General features: G+C 41.3%; 1 protein-coding gene and 1 long non-coding RNA gene across 5 annotated transcripts in view; both read left to right on the forward strand.

The window, feature by feature from the left end:
• Positions 1-16,404, forward strand: part of cers2 (ceramide synthase 2) — a 52,602-nt gene that overhangs the window by 14,194 nt on the left and 22,004 nt on the right. For 2 of the 4 annotated variants that reach the window (XM_062965432.1, XM_062965435.1), the window contains exon 2: positions 1,832-2,008. In XM_062965432.1, the coding sequence (XP_062821502.1) occupies positions 1,836-2,008 (173 nt within the window). In that variant the 5' untranslated portion in view covers positions 1,832-1,835. The remainder of the gene's footprint in view (positions 1-1,831; positions 2,009-16,404) is intronic. The other 2 variants (XM_062965433.1, XM_062965434.1) reach the window with 1 other exon arrangement.
• LOC134294421 (uncharacterized) lies at positions 6,967-8,079 on the forward strand. The gene is made up of 2 exons (XR_010001332.1): positions 6,967-7,503; positions 7,589-8,079. It is a non-coding gene; the product is annotated as an uncharacterized LOC134294421 (long non-coding RNA).

The following is a 16,404-nucleotide window of genomic DNA, read 5'->3' on the forward strand; positions in this document are numbered from 1 at the left end:
TTGGTTCAATTCCATCATTGGTGGGGTTCAAGGGGCTCTTTGATTGTATGCGAACTATAAATCCCAGCGACTACAACTCCTGACTTGGAATATATATATATATATATATATATATATATATATATATTTAAAGCATTCAATGATTTATTATTATTATTATTAAACAGTTTTTATTACTTTTATCTTGGTGCCTAAATCATGTTTTTATTACAGTCACCTTTAAAATTTTATTTTAAAAAGTATTTTCTTGTTAAGAGTTATTTTTCAAAGTTAGTTTCCCTAGTTTCACTAAAACCAGTCCGTAAATGGAGTATTGTTACTAGTTTTATTTTTCATTGTTGGGTTGTATGTTGTGTATTTATGTTTATTACTTGTACTATTTTTAAATTGTTGTAAGGTTGTGTGTATTGTATTGTATTGTTTTTATCATGTTGGAAACCGCCCTGAGTCCCATGAGGAGATAGGGCGGTATATAAATAAATTATTATTATTATTATTATTATTATTATTATTATTATTATTATTATTATTATTTATTATATAGTATTGTTTTGTTATTTAATATTATTATTATTATTTTGTTGTATCATATATTACTATTATATGTTTATTTTGCAGTTGCTCAAGTCACTCCTGACATGGAAAAAAATATGTTTTGTTATTTAATATTATTATTATTATTTTATTGTATCATAAATTAATATTATATGTTTATTTTGCAGTTTCTCAAGTCACTCCTGACATGGAAAAAATATATATATTTAAAGCATTCAATGATTTATTATTATTATTATTACAGTATATTATATAGTATTGTTTTGTTATTTATTATTATTATTATTATTATTATTATTATTATTATTATTATTTTGTTGTATCATATATTAATATTATATGTTTATTTTGCAGTTTCCCAAGTCACTCCTGACACGGAAAAAATTGTGTTTTGTTATTTATTATTATTATTATTGTATCACATATTAATATTATATGTTTATTTTGCAGTTTCCCAAGTCACTCCTGACATGGAAAAAATGTGTTTTGTTATTTATTATTATTATTATTATTATTATTATTTTATTGCATCATATATTAATATTATTTTGCAGTTTCTCAAGTCACTCCTGACACGGAAAAAAAATATATATTTAAAGCCTTCAATGATTTATGATTTTTATTATTCTTGATTTATATACAGTTCTTTCCTCTCTTAAATGGGAATCAAGGTGGTTTGCAATTTTTGCTTATTATTATTATTATTATTATTTTATTGTATCATATATTAATATTATATGTTTATTTCGCAGTTTCTCAAGTCACTCCTGACACGGAAAAATATATATATATATTTAAAGCCTTCAATGATTTATGATTTTTATTATTCTTGATTTATATACCATGCTTTCCTCTCTTAAATGGGAATCAAGGTGGTTTGCAATTTTTGCTTATTATTATTATTATTATTATTTTATTGTATCATATATTAATATTATATGTTTATTTCGCAGTTTCTCAAGTCACTCCTGACACGGAAAATAATGTGTTTTGTTATTTATTTATTATTATTATTATTATTATTATTATTATTATTATTATTATTATTATCTGAGTCTGCCTTTGGGTCCAAAGAGCCATTGGCCCCAATGTGGAAACAAAGCCCTGTCAATCAAGGAGTCTGGAAAGGGCATGGTGGCAGATGGGAGTTGTAGTCTTGCTGTTGTCGAAAGGGATACATACGTGCGGAGACGGTCTTTGCAAACTCGCCAGCCAAGGCTGTGACGCTGCAGCGACAAAGGCCAATGCGATCCTTCCTTCTCTCTTTGCTTCCCAGCAGGATGTTCCAAACCTTGTACAACTGCTTCTGGTGGGAGCGGCTCTGGCTGCCGGCCAACCTGACCTGGAGCGACCTCCGGGACCACCAGGGCCAGGTCTTTGCCAAGGCCTCCGACCTCTACTTCACCCTCCCCTTGGCCTTCCTCTTCCTCGGCGTCCGGCGCCTCTTCGAGACGTGAGTTGGACTAGATGCCCTCTGGGGGTTCCATATCTAGGATTTTATGAAGGATATATTGTAGAATATTGTCTGTCTATCATGCCTATGGCTGGGTGGTCTAGATGCCCTCTGGGGGTCCCTTCCAACTCTAGGGTTCTATGATGGACATATAATAGAATATTGTCTCTCTATCACATCTATGGCTGGGTGGACTAGATGCCCTCCGAGGGTCCCATCCAATCCCAGGACTTCATATCTATGGTTGGATGGACTAGATGCCTTCTGGAGGTCCCTTCCAACTCTAGAGTTCTATGATGGATATATAATAATATTGTCTGCCTATCATAACTATGTCTGGATGGACTAGATGCCCTCTGGGGGTCCCATCCAATCCCAGGATTTCATATCTATGGTTGGATGGACTAGATGCCCCCTGGGGGTCCCTTTTGACTCTAGGATTCTATGAAGGATATATTGTAGAATATTGTCTGTCTATCATGCCTATGGCTGGGTGGACTAGATGCCCTCTGAGGGTCCCTTCAAATTCTAGGGTTCTATTAGGTACATATAATAGAATGTTGTCTCTCTATCATATATATGGCTGGATGGACTAGATGCCCTCAGGGGGTCCCTTCCTACACTAGGGGTCTATGGTGGATATATTATAGAATATTGTCTGCCTATCATAACTATGTCTGGATGGACTAGATGCCCTCCAGGGGTCCCATCCAATCCCAGGATTTCATATCTATGGTTGGATGGACTAGATGCCCTCTGGGGGTCCCTTCCAACTCTAGGGTTCTATGAAGGATATATTATAGAATATTGTCTCTCTATTACATCTATGGCTGGGTGGACTAGATGCCCTCCGGGGGTCCCTTCGAACCCTAGGATTCTATTTAGGTACATATAATAGAATATTGTCTGTCTATCATAACTATGTCTGGATGGACTAAATGCCCTCTGGGGATCCCATCCAACTCCAGGATTTCATATCTATGGTTGGATGGACTACATGCTCTCTGGGATCCCTTCCAACTCTACGATTCTATGAATAATATATTATAGAATATTGACTATCATATCTATGACTGGGTGAACTAGATGCCCTCTGGGGTCCCTTCCAATTGTAGAATTCTATGATATATTATAGAATATTGTCTGTCTGTCATGCCTATGGCTGGGTGGACTAGATGCCCTCTGGGGGTCCCTTCCAACTCTAGGATTCTATGAATAATATATTATAGAATATTGTCTATCATATCTATAGGCTGGATGGACTGGATGCCCTCTGGGAGTCCCTTCCAACTCTAGGAGTCTATGAAGAATGTATTACACAATATTGTCTCTATCCGATCTATGGCTGGGTGGACTAGATGACCTCTGGGGGTCCCTTTTGACTTGAGTGTTCTATGAAGGATATATTGTAGAATATTGTCTCTCTATCATAACTATGGCTGGGTGGACTAGGTGCCCTCTGGGGGTCCCTTCCAACTCCAGGATTTCATATATATGGTTGGATGGACTAGATGCCCTCAAGGGGTCCCATATCTAGGATTCTATGAAGAATATATAATAGAATATTGTCTATCATATCTATGTCTGGACTAGATGCCCTCTGGGGATCCCATCCAATCCCAGGACTTCATATCTATGGCTGGATGAACTAGATGCCCTCAGGAGGTCCCTTCCAACTCTAGGGTTCTATGATGGATATACAATAATATTGTTTCCCTATCATATCTATGGCTGGATGGACTAGATGCCCTCTGGGAGTCCCATATCTAGGATTCTATGAAGAATATATAATATAATATTGTCTCTCTATCATATCTATGGCTGGATGGACTAGATGCCCTCTGGGGGTCCCATATCTAGGATTCTATGAAGAATATATAATATAATATTGTCTCTCTATCATATCTATGGCTGGATGGACTAGATGCCCTCTGGGGGTCCCATATCTAGGATTCTATGAAGAATATATAATATAATATTGTCTCTCTATCATATCTATGGCTGGATGGACTAGATGCCCTCTGGGAGTCCCATATCTAGGATTCTATGAAGAATATATAATATAATATTGTCTCTCTATCATATCTATGGCTGGATGGACTAGATGCCCTCTGGGGGTCCCATATCTAGGATTCTATGAAGAATATATAATATAATATTGTCTCTCTATCATATCTATGGCTGGATGGACTAGATGCCCTCTGGGAGTCCCATATCTAGGATTCTATGAAGAATATATAATATAATATTGTCTCTATCATATCTATGGCTGGATGGACTAGATGCCCTCTGGGGGTCCCATATCTAGGATTCTATGAAGAATATATAATATAATATTGTCTCTCTATCATATCTATGGCTGGATGGACTAGATGCCCTCTGGGGGTCCCATATCTAGGATTCTATGAAGAATATATAATATAATATTGTCTCTCTATCATATCTATGGCTGGATGGACTAGATGCCCTCTGGGGGTCCCTCTGAACTCTAGGGTTCTATGACGGATATACAATAATATTCTCTCTCTATCAGATCTAAGGCTGGATGGGCTAGATGACCTCTGGGGCTCCCTTCCAATTCCAGGATTACATATCTATGGTTGGATGGACTACATGCTCTCTGGGATCCCTTCCAACTCTAGGATTCTATGAAGAATGTATTATAGAATATTTTCTGTCTATCATGCCTATGGCTGGATGGACTAGATGCCCTTTGGGGGTCCCTTCCAACTCTAGGACTTATCATATCTATGGCTGGGTGGACTAGATGCCCTCTGGGGTCCCTTCTAACTCTAGTATTGTCTAAAGAATTTATTATAGACTATTGTGTGTCTACCATGCCTATGGCTAGATGGACTAGATACCCTCTGGAGGTCCCTTCCAACTCTAGGATTCTATGGAGGATGTATTCTAGAATATTGTCTCTCTATCCGATCTATGGCTGGGTGGACTAGATGTCCTCTGGGGCTCCCTTCCAACTCCAGGATTTCATATCTATGGCTGGGTGGACTAGATGCCCTCTAGGAGTCCCTTCCAACTCTAGGATTCTATGAATAATATATCATAGAATATTAACTATCAGCTCAATGGCTAGATGGACTAGATGTCCTCTGAGATCCCTTCCAACTCTACGATTCTATGAATAATATATTATAGAATATTGACTATCATATCTATGTCTGGATGGACTAGATGTCCTCTGGGGGTCCCTTTGAACTCTAGGGTTCTATGATGGATATACAATAATATTGTTTCCCTATCAGATCTATGGCTGGATGGACTAGATGCCCTCTGGGGGTCCCTTCCAAATCTAGGGTTCTATGATTGATATACAATAATATTGTCTCTCTATCAGATCTATGGCTGGGTGGACTAGATGTCCTCAGTGGGGTCCCTTCCAATTCCAAGATTCCATGATAGATAGTGCTGCTTGGTCTCTTTCAGCAGAAACTTAATAGGGGCTAAACCTCATAATAATAATAATAATAATAATAATAATAATAATAATAATAATAATGATGATGATGATGAACATGTGAAAACTGGTCAGCAAAGAATACACACAAAGGGTCAGAAAAATTCTCAAAAGCAAGCTCAATGGAGGCAACACCATCAAGGCCATAAACACCTGGGCCATACCTGTCATAAGATATACTGCTGGCATTATAAATTGGACACAGGCGGAACTGGACAATTTGGACAGAAAAACAAGAAAACTCATGACCATTCATCATTCCCTGCATCCTCACAGTGATGTTGACCGGCTATATCTGCCTAGAAGATCAGGGGGCAGAGGACTCTTACAAATAAAACAAGCAGTCAAAGAAGAAGAACATGCCCTGGCAGAAGATGTAAAGCAAAGGGAAGAACCTGCTTTGATTGAAGTCAAAAATCAGAAACTCCTCAAAGCACAGCAGACAAAAAACCAGTACAAGAAAGCCACACTACAAACTAGAGCTGACAGCTGGCACAACAAAACATTGCATGGAAAGTTCCTTGACAAAATTGAAGGAAAAGCTGATAAGGAGAAGACCTGGCTCTGGCTCACGAATGGGACCCTGAAGAAGGAGACAGAAGGCCTGATCCTTGCAGCCCAGGAGCAAGACATCAGGACAAAGGCCATTAAGGCCAAGATCGAAAAATCAGCTGATGACCCAAAATGCAGACTGTGCAAGGAAACCGACGAAACCATTGATCACATCCTCAGCTGCTGTAAGAAAATCGCACAGACAGACTACAAACAGAGGCACAACTCTGTGGCCCAAATGATTCATTGGAACTTATGCCTCAAGTACCACCTCCCAGCAGCAAAGAACTGGTGGGATCACAAACCTGCAAAAGTATTGGAAAATGAACACGCAAAGATACTGTGGGACTTCCGAATCCAGAAAGACAAAGTTCTGGAACACAACACACCAGACATCACAGTTCTGGAAAAGAAAAAGGTTTGGATCATTGATGTTGCCATCCCAGGTGACAGTTGCATAGATGAAAAACAACAGGAAAAACTCAGCCACTATCAGGACCTCAAGACTGAACTTCAAAGACTCTGGCAGAAACCAGTGCAGGTGGTCCCGGTGGTGATGGGCACACTGGGTGCCGTGCCAAAAGATCTCAGCCGGCATTTGGAAACAATAGACATTGACAAAATCACGATCTGCCAACTGCAAAAGGCCACCCGACTGGGATCTGCATCATCATCCAAAAATACATCACACAGTCCTAGACACTTGGGAAATGTTCGACTTGTGATTTTGTGAAACGAAATCCAGCATATCTATCTTGTTTGCTGTGTCATAATAAAATAATAATAATAATAATAATAATAATAATAATAATAATAATAATAATATTGCATGTATGGCTTATTTAACCCATATATAAATATACTAGCTGTGCCCGGCCACACATTGCTGTGGCTAGGACTTTATTTTTCTTTTCTTTTTGTTGTATGAATGTTATGATTGAGCCTCATGGCTCTGTTACTGGCAGACGTGGGCGTAAGACTCCTCGAGAGTCAGATACTCTCGAGGAGCGAGAAAGAAAGAGACTGCGAGATATCTTTGCAGCACCATCTGACGAAGAGTCTTTTGAGGGGTTTACGGAGAGAATGGAGGAGGGGCTGGTTAGCTCGGAGGAGGATGAGATGGATTGGACTCGGGTGAGGGAGGAATTGGGTGCCACTGGCAATGATGGGATGGAAGATGAATGGGGACCTTCAGGATTAGACCCATGGACAAGCTGGAGGGATGGGACGGGATCCACAGCTGGGGATGCTGTGGGGCGTAGTCAGAGGTGTTCCAGCTCTGATGAGGAAAGTGATGAGGAAACGCCCGGGTTAAGGAGGGCAGCTGATAGTGATGAGGATTTGTAACTGGCATAAAATGAGGCTTGGGAGCAATTGCAAATTGCGTTGGGCAAGGTAATCTGGACGAACGCTTGGGATCTGTGTGGGACGCTTTCCTGAAGACTGGTGTGTTTTCGTGTGCTGATACGTAAGTTGTTTTGGAATTTGGGGTCAGACGGCGGGAGGAATTGTGTGGGCTTTTGTTTGTGCAAACTTGTGCTTAATCTCATTAGCTTTGACCTTCCGTCGTCTTCTTGACGGACGCCATCTCCTGCTTTGGATTTCGGACTGAACTGACCACGGCTTGACTTCCCCCTACTCGGACTTGGTGAAACTACAAACGTCTGCTTCTGGCTTGAACTACGGAAAGGAACTGGGTCTACTCTACTGCTTCAATCCTCGGCTGATCTGTGTGTATTGGAAATCTTGCCTGCTGTGTGGAGGAGTGACTCAAATTACTCAAAGCACAGTGCTGGCAGCAGAGAGGAATCTGCTGCCAATTAGCTGCATTCTTTTGAACACTTTGTTCCCCGGCTTTTGTTTTGTTTATCTCCAGGCTGAAGCAAGCTGTTTGTTTTTACCCGGATTAAACTTCGGTTTAATCCGGTTTATCTTTTGAGCGTTTTTCCTTGCCCCTTTTTGCTTTTAAAGGCTAATACTGCCTGGCCCTTGTATTTTACGGGCATTTTGAGTTCTGTAATCCAATAAACTCTGTTATCTTTGATCTTGTGGCGTTCTGTCCTTGACAGATTGCCCAACGCCACTAAAAAAGGTTTATTGCAGTAATAAATCCCGTCAGGAAGACGATGGATGAGTTAAGGGCTAAGTTCGATCAATTACAAACGGCCTTTACTGTCAGTCAAACAGCTAATGCTGTTAAAGGACATGTTTTGACTCCTGAACGCTTTGACGGAACCAGGTGCAAGTTGCCAACTTTTTTGGCACAAGTTGAGCTTTATTTTTCCCAGCTCAGTGCTCATGCTTACCCTACAGACACTAGCAAGGTGGCATTTATTTTGAGTTTGTTGACTGGTCCCGCAGGACAATGGGCCACTAATTTAATTTTGGGAAATGACCCAGTCAAGGACAATTTGAATAATTTCAAGAAGTTACTAACTGACACTTTTGGGGACCCTCTCCGCACGGAGAATGCTGGGTGGGCTCTGTATCGGTTGAAACAGGGAAAGGGGACTGTTTTGGATTACTTAAATAAGTTTAACCTGTATCGCCACCAGCTGGACTGGGGGGAAAATGCATTCATGCTTTTGTTTACTGCTGGGTTAAGTGATATGCTCCAGGATGAATTAGCACGCTTGGAGCCGGCTGAGAATTGGGATGCCTTAGTAGCTAAGGTGCTGCGTTTGGACGCCAGGTTCGAGTCCCGTAAACACTCGAAAGCAATGTGTGCGCCACCTATGCATGTAACCAGGGCACCTGTGGTGATGGGGGAAGAGCCTATGGAGCTTGGGGTCTTTAAAAAGCTGTCTACAGAAGAAAAGAACCGCAGGAGGCAGCTGGGGTTGTGTTTGTACTGTGGGAATGCTGGGCATTTTGCCAAAAACTGTAATGTGAAACCTTCCCAGCTTTCGGGAAAAGGCCAGCCCTAGTGCGACGTGAGTCCAACGCATTAGGGCTACTAAAGCAGTCAACTGAGGGGAGGAAGCATGTTTTCGTACCCATTACATTATCTGTTGGGGGAAAGGAACTTGTTTCTACTTTGGCACTGCTGGACTCAGGGGCTACGGTCTCTTACGTGGATATTGAGTTTGCTAGGAAGCATGGCATTCCTAGAGTGCGCAAGGCATGCGACGTGTGGGTGGAAGGAGCGGATGGGAGACTGCTGGAGACTGGGGTGGTTAACCATGAGACCTCAGCAGTAATGTGGGAGGTGCAGGGAGTAACGGGAACGTTTGTGTGGGATATTACAAGCTTGCCCAGATACGATGTGATCCTGGGGATGGATTGGCTAGCTGTAGTAAATCCACAAGTAGATTGGGTGACACGTAAGTTGACCTTAAAGAGGCAGGATTGTTGCACTCTGAACGTTTCTCAATCTGATATGGAGGGAGTGCCTGCTGAGTATGGGGAGTTCTCTGATGTATTTTGTAAAAAAGAAGCGGACAAGTTACCGCCGCACAGGCCGTATGATTGCGCCATTAAGCTAGCGGAAGGTGCGAAATTGCCAGCAGGAAGGCTGTATGCCTTGACTGTACCGGAAAGGCAAGCTTTGCGAGAGTTCCTAGATGAAAATTTAGCCAAGGGGTTTATTCGCCCATCTAGCTCTCCAACTGCGGCACCGGTATTCTTTGTAGCCAAAAAGACTGGGGAACTTAGGTTGGTCTGCGATTATCGGATCCTAAACAAATACACCATTCGGGATAGGTACCCGCTGCCTTTAATCTCGGAACTGTTATCAAGGGTGCAAGGGGCTAAGGTCTTTACCAAGCTTGACCTGCGGGGGGCGTATAACTTAATCCGAATACGGGAAGGTGATGAATGGAAGACGGCATTTAACACGTGCTTCGGATGCCACGAGTTCCGAGTCATGCCTTTCGGACTTTGCAATGCGCCTGCGGTCTTCCAGAGGTTCATGAACGATGTGTTTAGGGACCTAATTGACCAATTTTTAGTGATTTATTTGGATGATATCTTGATTTTTTCTAAGGACGAGAAAGAACATCGTCAACATGTCAAGCAGGTTCTGCACCGTCTGCGGGCTAATGGGCTCTTCGCCAAGGCTTCCAAGTGCGTCTTTCATGTGCCTGAAGTGGAGTTCCTAGGTCATGTAGTGTCAGGTAGGGAACTTAAAATGGACCCACATAAGGTTGACGCCGTCAACTCATGGCAGGAGCTTAAGACTAAGAAGGATGTGCAAAGGTTCTTAGGATTCGCTAATTACTACCGGGAGTTTATTCCGAATTTTGCAAAGCTCACGGTGCCTTTGACGCAGCTCCTGCGTAAGAAACAGCCATTTGTGTGGGGGCGGGAAGCTCACGACGCGTTTTTACAACTAAAGTCTAGCTTTCAATCAGACAACATACTAACACATCCTGATGTTGACAAACCGTTCGTGGTAGAAGCGGACGCTTCTAGCTACGCGTTGGGGGCTGTATTGTCTCAGAAAGATTCCTCAGGGACCTTGCGTCCCTGTGGATTTTACTCGCGGCAACTAACACCATTCGAGCAGAACTATACCATATGGGAGAAGGAGTTGTTGGCGATTAAGGTGGCGTTTGAGGTGTGGCGGCACTGGCTAGAAGGGGCGCGGCACCAAATCGTGGTCAGGTCTGATCACAAGAATTTGGAGCACTTGCAAACAGCAAAAAAGTTAAACCAGCGTCAAATCCGATGGGCTTTGTTTTTCTCCAGGTTTAACTTCAAAGTGCAGTTCGTGGAGGGGAAGGCAAACTTGCGGGCCGACGCCTTGTCCCGCAAGCCGGAGTTTAAGACCAATGAGCAGGTAGTATGTCAGACCATCTTGCCTACTGCCTCTCTATGTGTTGTAGATAATGAGCTCGGGTTACATGACCAGATCCTTGAGGCTCAGAGGGACGATGTGTGGACTCAGGAGCAACTTATGCTGTTATCAGCAGGTAACCGTACAATACTGCCTCATCTACAAGATCAAGACGGAGTATTGGTACGCAGGGGGCAGGTCTATGTACCAGTGGGGGCCCTCAGGTTGGAGGTGATTAGAGCCCACCATGACGAACCCATGGCTGGGCACTTTGGCAGGTTCAAGACCGTGCAGCTTATCACCAGGAGCTACTGGTGGCCAAAGATGCGGCAAGACATTCTGCGCTTTTGTGACAGCTGCGCTGTTTGCCAGCAGAGTAAGACGCCTGTTGGGCGCCCTAGAGGGTTGTTGTCGTCTCTACCTGTTCCAGAGAGGCCATGGCAAATCATTTCCATGGATTTTATTTCGGATTTGCCTAAGTCTGGGGGTTATACTTGTATTTGGGTGGTGGTGGATTTATTTAGCAAACTGGCTCATTTTATTCCTTGTTCAACCATTCCGGCGGCCCCTACGTTGGCCTTACTGTTTTACTAAGCACATCTATCGTTTGCACGGAGCTCCCGAGGTGATTATTTCGGATAGGGCTCCGCAATTTGTGTCACGCTTTTGGAAACACTTCCATGAGTGCTTAGGTACTAAGTTAAACGTTTCTTCTGCGTTTCATCCGCAAACGGATGGTCAGTCGGAACGGGTTAATGGGCTCTTAGAGCAATATTTACGTTGTTTTTGTTTAGATCAACCCACTGCTTGGGTGAAGTGGCTACCGGTGGCTGAGTTCGCTTACAACAATGCGGTGCACGCGTCTAGTCAGCATACGCCATTTGAGCTAACTTATGGTTTTCACCCACGGGGAGGTGTGGCGCCGTCGACCAATGTGGTCTCTTCTGACCCTGTGTACCGCTCTTCGGAAATGGCTGCGTTGCATTATGTTGCCCGTCGCTTACTGTTGGAAGCTAAGGCAACGCAAAAGACTCAGGCCGATCGCCGCAGGCAGGCAGGGGAGGAGTTGGAAGAAGGGGATTTGGTGTGGTTGTCTTCCAAACATATTAAACAGGCTGGGGGTAAGTTTGCGCCTCGGTATTTGGGTCCCTTTCCTATCGTTAAAAAGATTTCTTCCGTTGCGTTTCGTTTGCGTTTACCGTCTAGTTTAAAGGTCCATCCAGTTTTCCATCGTTCACTGTTAAAATTAGATACCTCCAGTCGTCGTGGTGCTATAGCGGAGGGTATCACTGCCACCTCTCCGCCTTCGGGGGAGGAGGCCTTTGTGAGAGGGGATAGTGTTATGATTGAGCCTCATGGCTCTGTTACTGGCAGACGTGGGCGTAAGACTCCTCGAGAGTCAGATACTCTCGAGGAGCGAGAAAGAAAGAGACTGCGAGATATCTTTGCAGCACCATCTGACGAAGAGTCTTTTGAGGGGTTTACGGAGAGAATGGAGGAGGGGCTGGTTAGCTCGGAGGAGGATGAGATGGATTGGACTCGGGTGAGGGAGGAATTGGGTGCCACTGGCAATGATGGGATGGAAGATGAATGGGGACCTTCAGGATTAGACCCATGGACAAGCTGGAGGGATGGGACGGGATCCACAGCTGGGGATGCTGTGGGGCGTAGTCAGAGGTGTTCCAGCTCTGATGAGGAAAGTGATGAGGAAACGCCCGGGTTAAGGAGGGCAGCTGATAGTGATGAGGATTTGTAACTGGCATAAAATGAGGCTTGGGAGCAATTGCAAATTGCGTTGGGCAAGGTAATCTGGACGAACGCTTGGGATCTGTGTGGGACGCTTTCCTGAAGACTGGTGTGTTTTCGTGTGCTGATACCTTTGACCTTCCGTCGTCTTCTTGACGGACGCCATCTCCTGCTTTGGATTTCGGACTGAACTGACCACGGCTTGACTTCCCCCTACTCGGACTTGGTGAAACTACAAACGTCTGCTTCTGGCTTGAACTACGGGAAGGAACTGGGTCTACTCTACTGCTTCAATCCTCGGCTGATCTGTGTGTATTGGAAATCTTGCCTGCTGTGTGGAGGAGTGACTCAAATTACTCAAAGCACAGTGCTGGCAGCAGAGAGGAATCTGCTGCCAATTAGCTGCATTCTTTTGAACACTTTGTTCCCCGGCTTTTGTTTTGTTTATCTCCAGGCTGAAACAAGCTGTTTGTTTTTACCCGGATTAAACTTCGGTTTAATCCGGTTTATCTTTTGAGCGTTTTTCCTTGCCCCTTTTTGCTTTTAAAGGCTAATACTGCCTGGCCCTTGTATTTTACGGGCATTTTGAGTTCTGTAATCCAATAAACTCTGTTATCTTTGATCTTGTGGCGTTCTGTCCTTGACAATGAACCTAGAGGCGTGGATGAGAGGTTGTGCTGTCAATTTTCGAGGTTGTGGAGCGTTTAGTTTAGTTGTTTTGTCTGGTGCCGTGATTCCATTACCCTTTTATATATATAGATATACATATATATGGCATGCAGAACCTATTGCACCTAGTACAAAATTAATATTAATATTACTAATGCATGACAATATTCAAATGGATGATTTCTAAATTGAGGCCGATCTTTCCTATCCAAACCCTGCAGTTCATGGAAGGTCATTTTAGGGGAGATTAATTAATAGAAGAGAGGAGTAATTAGCGGAGAGTTTCCTACCCGGCCAAAGGAAATTCCTGTTTGTTTTCTGGCTGATAAACAGCAAGGAATTCATTGCATTTTAATAGGATCGGTTTGGAGGGAAGTGCCAATGATTCACCCGAAAGAGAGACATTTTTCCTTCCTTTATGGAGACACAAGAAGAAAAAGAGGGTCAACGTCCAACGCTTTTCACGCTTCAAAACAGGGGCAAAAGGGCTTGTTTTTCCCCCCTGCAATTTGCAACCGAAATTACAGATTTGCCAAGTCGAATGGTGCATCTACACGGCAGAATTAACACAGTTTCAGCACAGTTTCATTGCCGTAGCTCAATGCAGTGGAATCCTGGGCAAGCAGTCTTGCAAATTGTTGTTGTTGAAAATAAATGATAATAATAATATATAATTATTAATTTTAATGTGAATATAATAATATAATATACCGTATATACTTGAGTATAAGCCGACCCGAATATAAGCCGAGGCATCTAATTTTACCACAAAAAAACCGAGGAAAACATTGACCCAAGTATAAGCCGAGAACGGTAAATTTCAGAAATAAAAATAGATACCAATAAAATTACATTGATTGAGGCATCAGCAAGTTAAATATTTTTGAATATTTACATATAACTGTAATTTAAAGATAAAACTGTCCAACTCTGATTAAATCATTATTCTCATCTTCTTCAATGTAAATGTGCTTATGTATCCTTTTAATAATAATAGAGCAAAATAATAAATGTAATAATAATAATAAATACAGGAAAATAATACATGTAATAATAAATAGAGTAAAATAATAAATGCAATAATAATATCAGAGTGAAATAATCAACGTATTATTAATAATAATAAAAATAGAGTAAAATAAATGTAATAGTAGCAACAACAATCGAGTACAATAATAAATGTAATAATAATAGAGTAAAATAATAAATGTAATAATACCAGTAATAATAGAAATAAATAATAAATGTACCATATATACTCGACTATAAGCTAACCCGAATATAAGCCAACCAGGACCCTCACCCGATTATAAGCCGAGCGGGGCTTTTTCAGTCTTTAAAAAAGGGCTTAAAAACTAGGCTTATACTCAAGTATATAGGTAATTAATAATATAAAATATAGTAATAAATATTATAATATTATATAATAAATAATATATTCATTATTAAAGATAATGTAAAGACATGATAATAATATAATTATAATGTAAACATGATAATTAATATAACGTAAATGATAATAATATAAAATATCATAATACTGCACATATATTACAATATACCAGTAATAATAAATATAAGAAATAATATATAATAATTACTGATATTGTAAATATAATAATTAATACAATTTATTTATATAAAATGTAGTAATAAATACGATGTTATAATAATAAATATAATATATTATGTAATAGAAATGATATATAATATCTAATATTGTATAGTATAATATATGATAATGCTGTATATAGTAATATATAATATAGCAATGACAATATATCAATGATTAGTAGTAGTAGTAGTAATAAATAGTAATAATATTTATTACCTGTCTCTCCTTGCAGCCTGAAGCAATATAAAACAATGCTATTAAACTGCATATCACAAAATACATACAAGACCACTCCAATTGAATAAAAGTCTTTATAAAACTACAACTCCCATAGCTCTGTGTCAAAATGCAACCAAACTGGATTCATTCGACAGTGCAGGACAGTAAATAAAGAGCAACACTCTGAAAGCAGGGAACTTGGGAATTCCACAAAGGAAACAATCAGGGCCAGCTAACACCTCCCAAGAAAGGATTCTTCCAGAAAGGAAGCTGAGAAGGGAGTGAAGCAGTGTGCATTACCAAAGTCATTATTACTACTACTACTAATACTATTATTATTATTATTATTATTGACACAACGACGTTGTATGACACAGCAAACAAGATAGATATGCTGGATTTCGTTTCACAAAACCACAAGTCGAACACTTCCCAAGTGTCTAGGACTGTGTGATGTATTTTCGGATGATGCGTGCAGATCCCAGTAAGGTGGCCTTTTGCAGTTGGCAGATCGTAATTTTGTCAATGTCTATTGTTTCCAAATGCCGGCTTAGATCTTTTGGAACGGCACCCAGTGTGCCCATCACCACTGGGACCACCTGCACTGGTTTCTGCCAGAGTCTTTGGAGTTCAATCTTGAGGTCCTCATAGCGGCTGAGTTTTTCCTGTTGTTTTTCTTCAATGCGACTGTCACCTGGGATGGCAACATCAATGATCCAAACTTTGTTCTTTTCCACAACTGTGATGTCTGGTGTGTTGTGTTCCAGAACTTTGTCAGTTTGGATTCGGAAGTCCCACAGTATCTTTGCGTGCTCATTTTCCAATACTTTTGCAGGTTTGTGATCCCACCAGTTCTTTGCTGCTGGGAGGTGGTCCTTGAGGCATAAGTTCCAATGAATCCTTTGGGCCACATAGTTGTGCCTCTGTTTGTAGTCTGTCTGTGCGATTTTCTTACAGCAGCTGAGGAGATGATCCATGGTTTCGTCGGTTTCCTTGCACAGTCTGCATTTTGGGTCATCAGCTGATTTTTCGATCTTGGCCTGAATGGCCTTTGTCCTGATGTCTTGCTCCTGGGCTGCAAGGATCAGGCCTTCTGTCTCCTTCTTCAGGGTCCCATTCGTGAGCCAGAGCCACGTCTTCTATTATTATTATTATTATTATTATTATTATTATTATTATTATTATTATTAATTGCCTTTGTCCTGATGTCTTGCTCCTGGGCTGCAAGGATCAGGCCTTCTGTCTCCTTCTTCAGGGTCCCATTCGTGAGCCAGAGCCACGTCTTCTATTATTATTATTATTATTATTATTATTAATTGCCTTTGTTCTGATGTCTTGCTCCT

Source organism: Anolis carolinensis, unplaced genomic scaffold (genome assembly GCF_035594765.1).
Source record: "Anolis carolinensis isolate JA03-04 unplaced genomic scaffold, rAnoCar3.1.pri scaffold_14, whole genome shotgun sequence".
Lineage (NCBI taxonomy): Eukaryota > Metazoa > Chordata > Lepidosauria > Squamata > Dactyloidae > Anolis > Anolis carolinensis.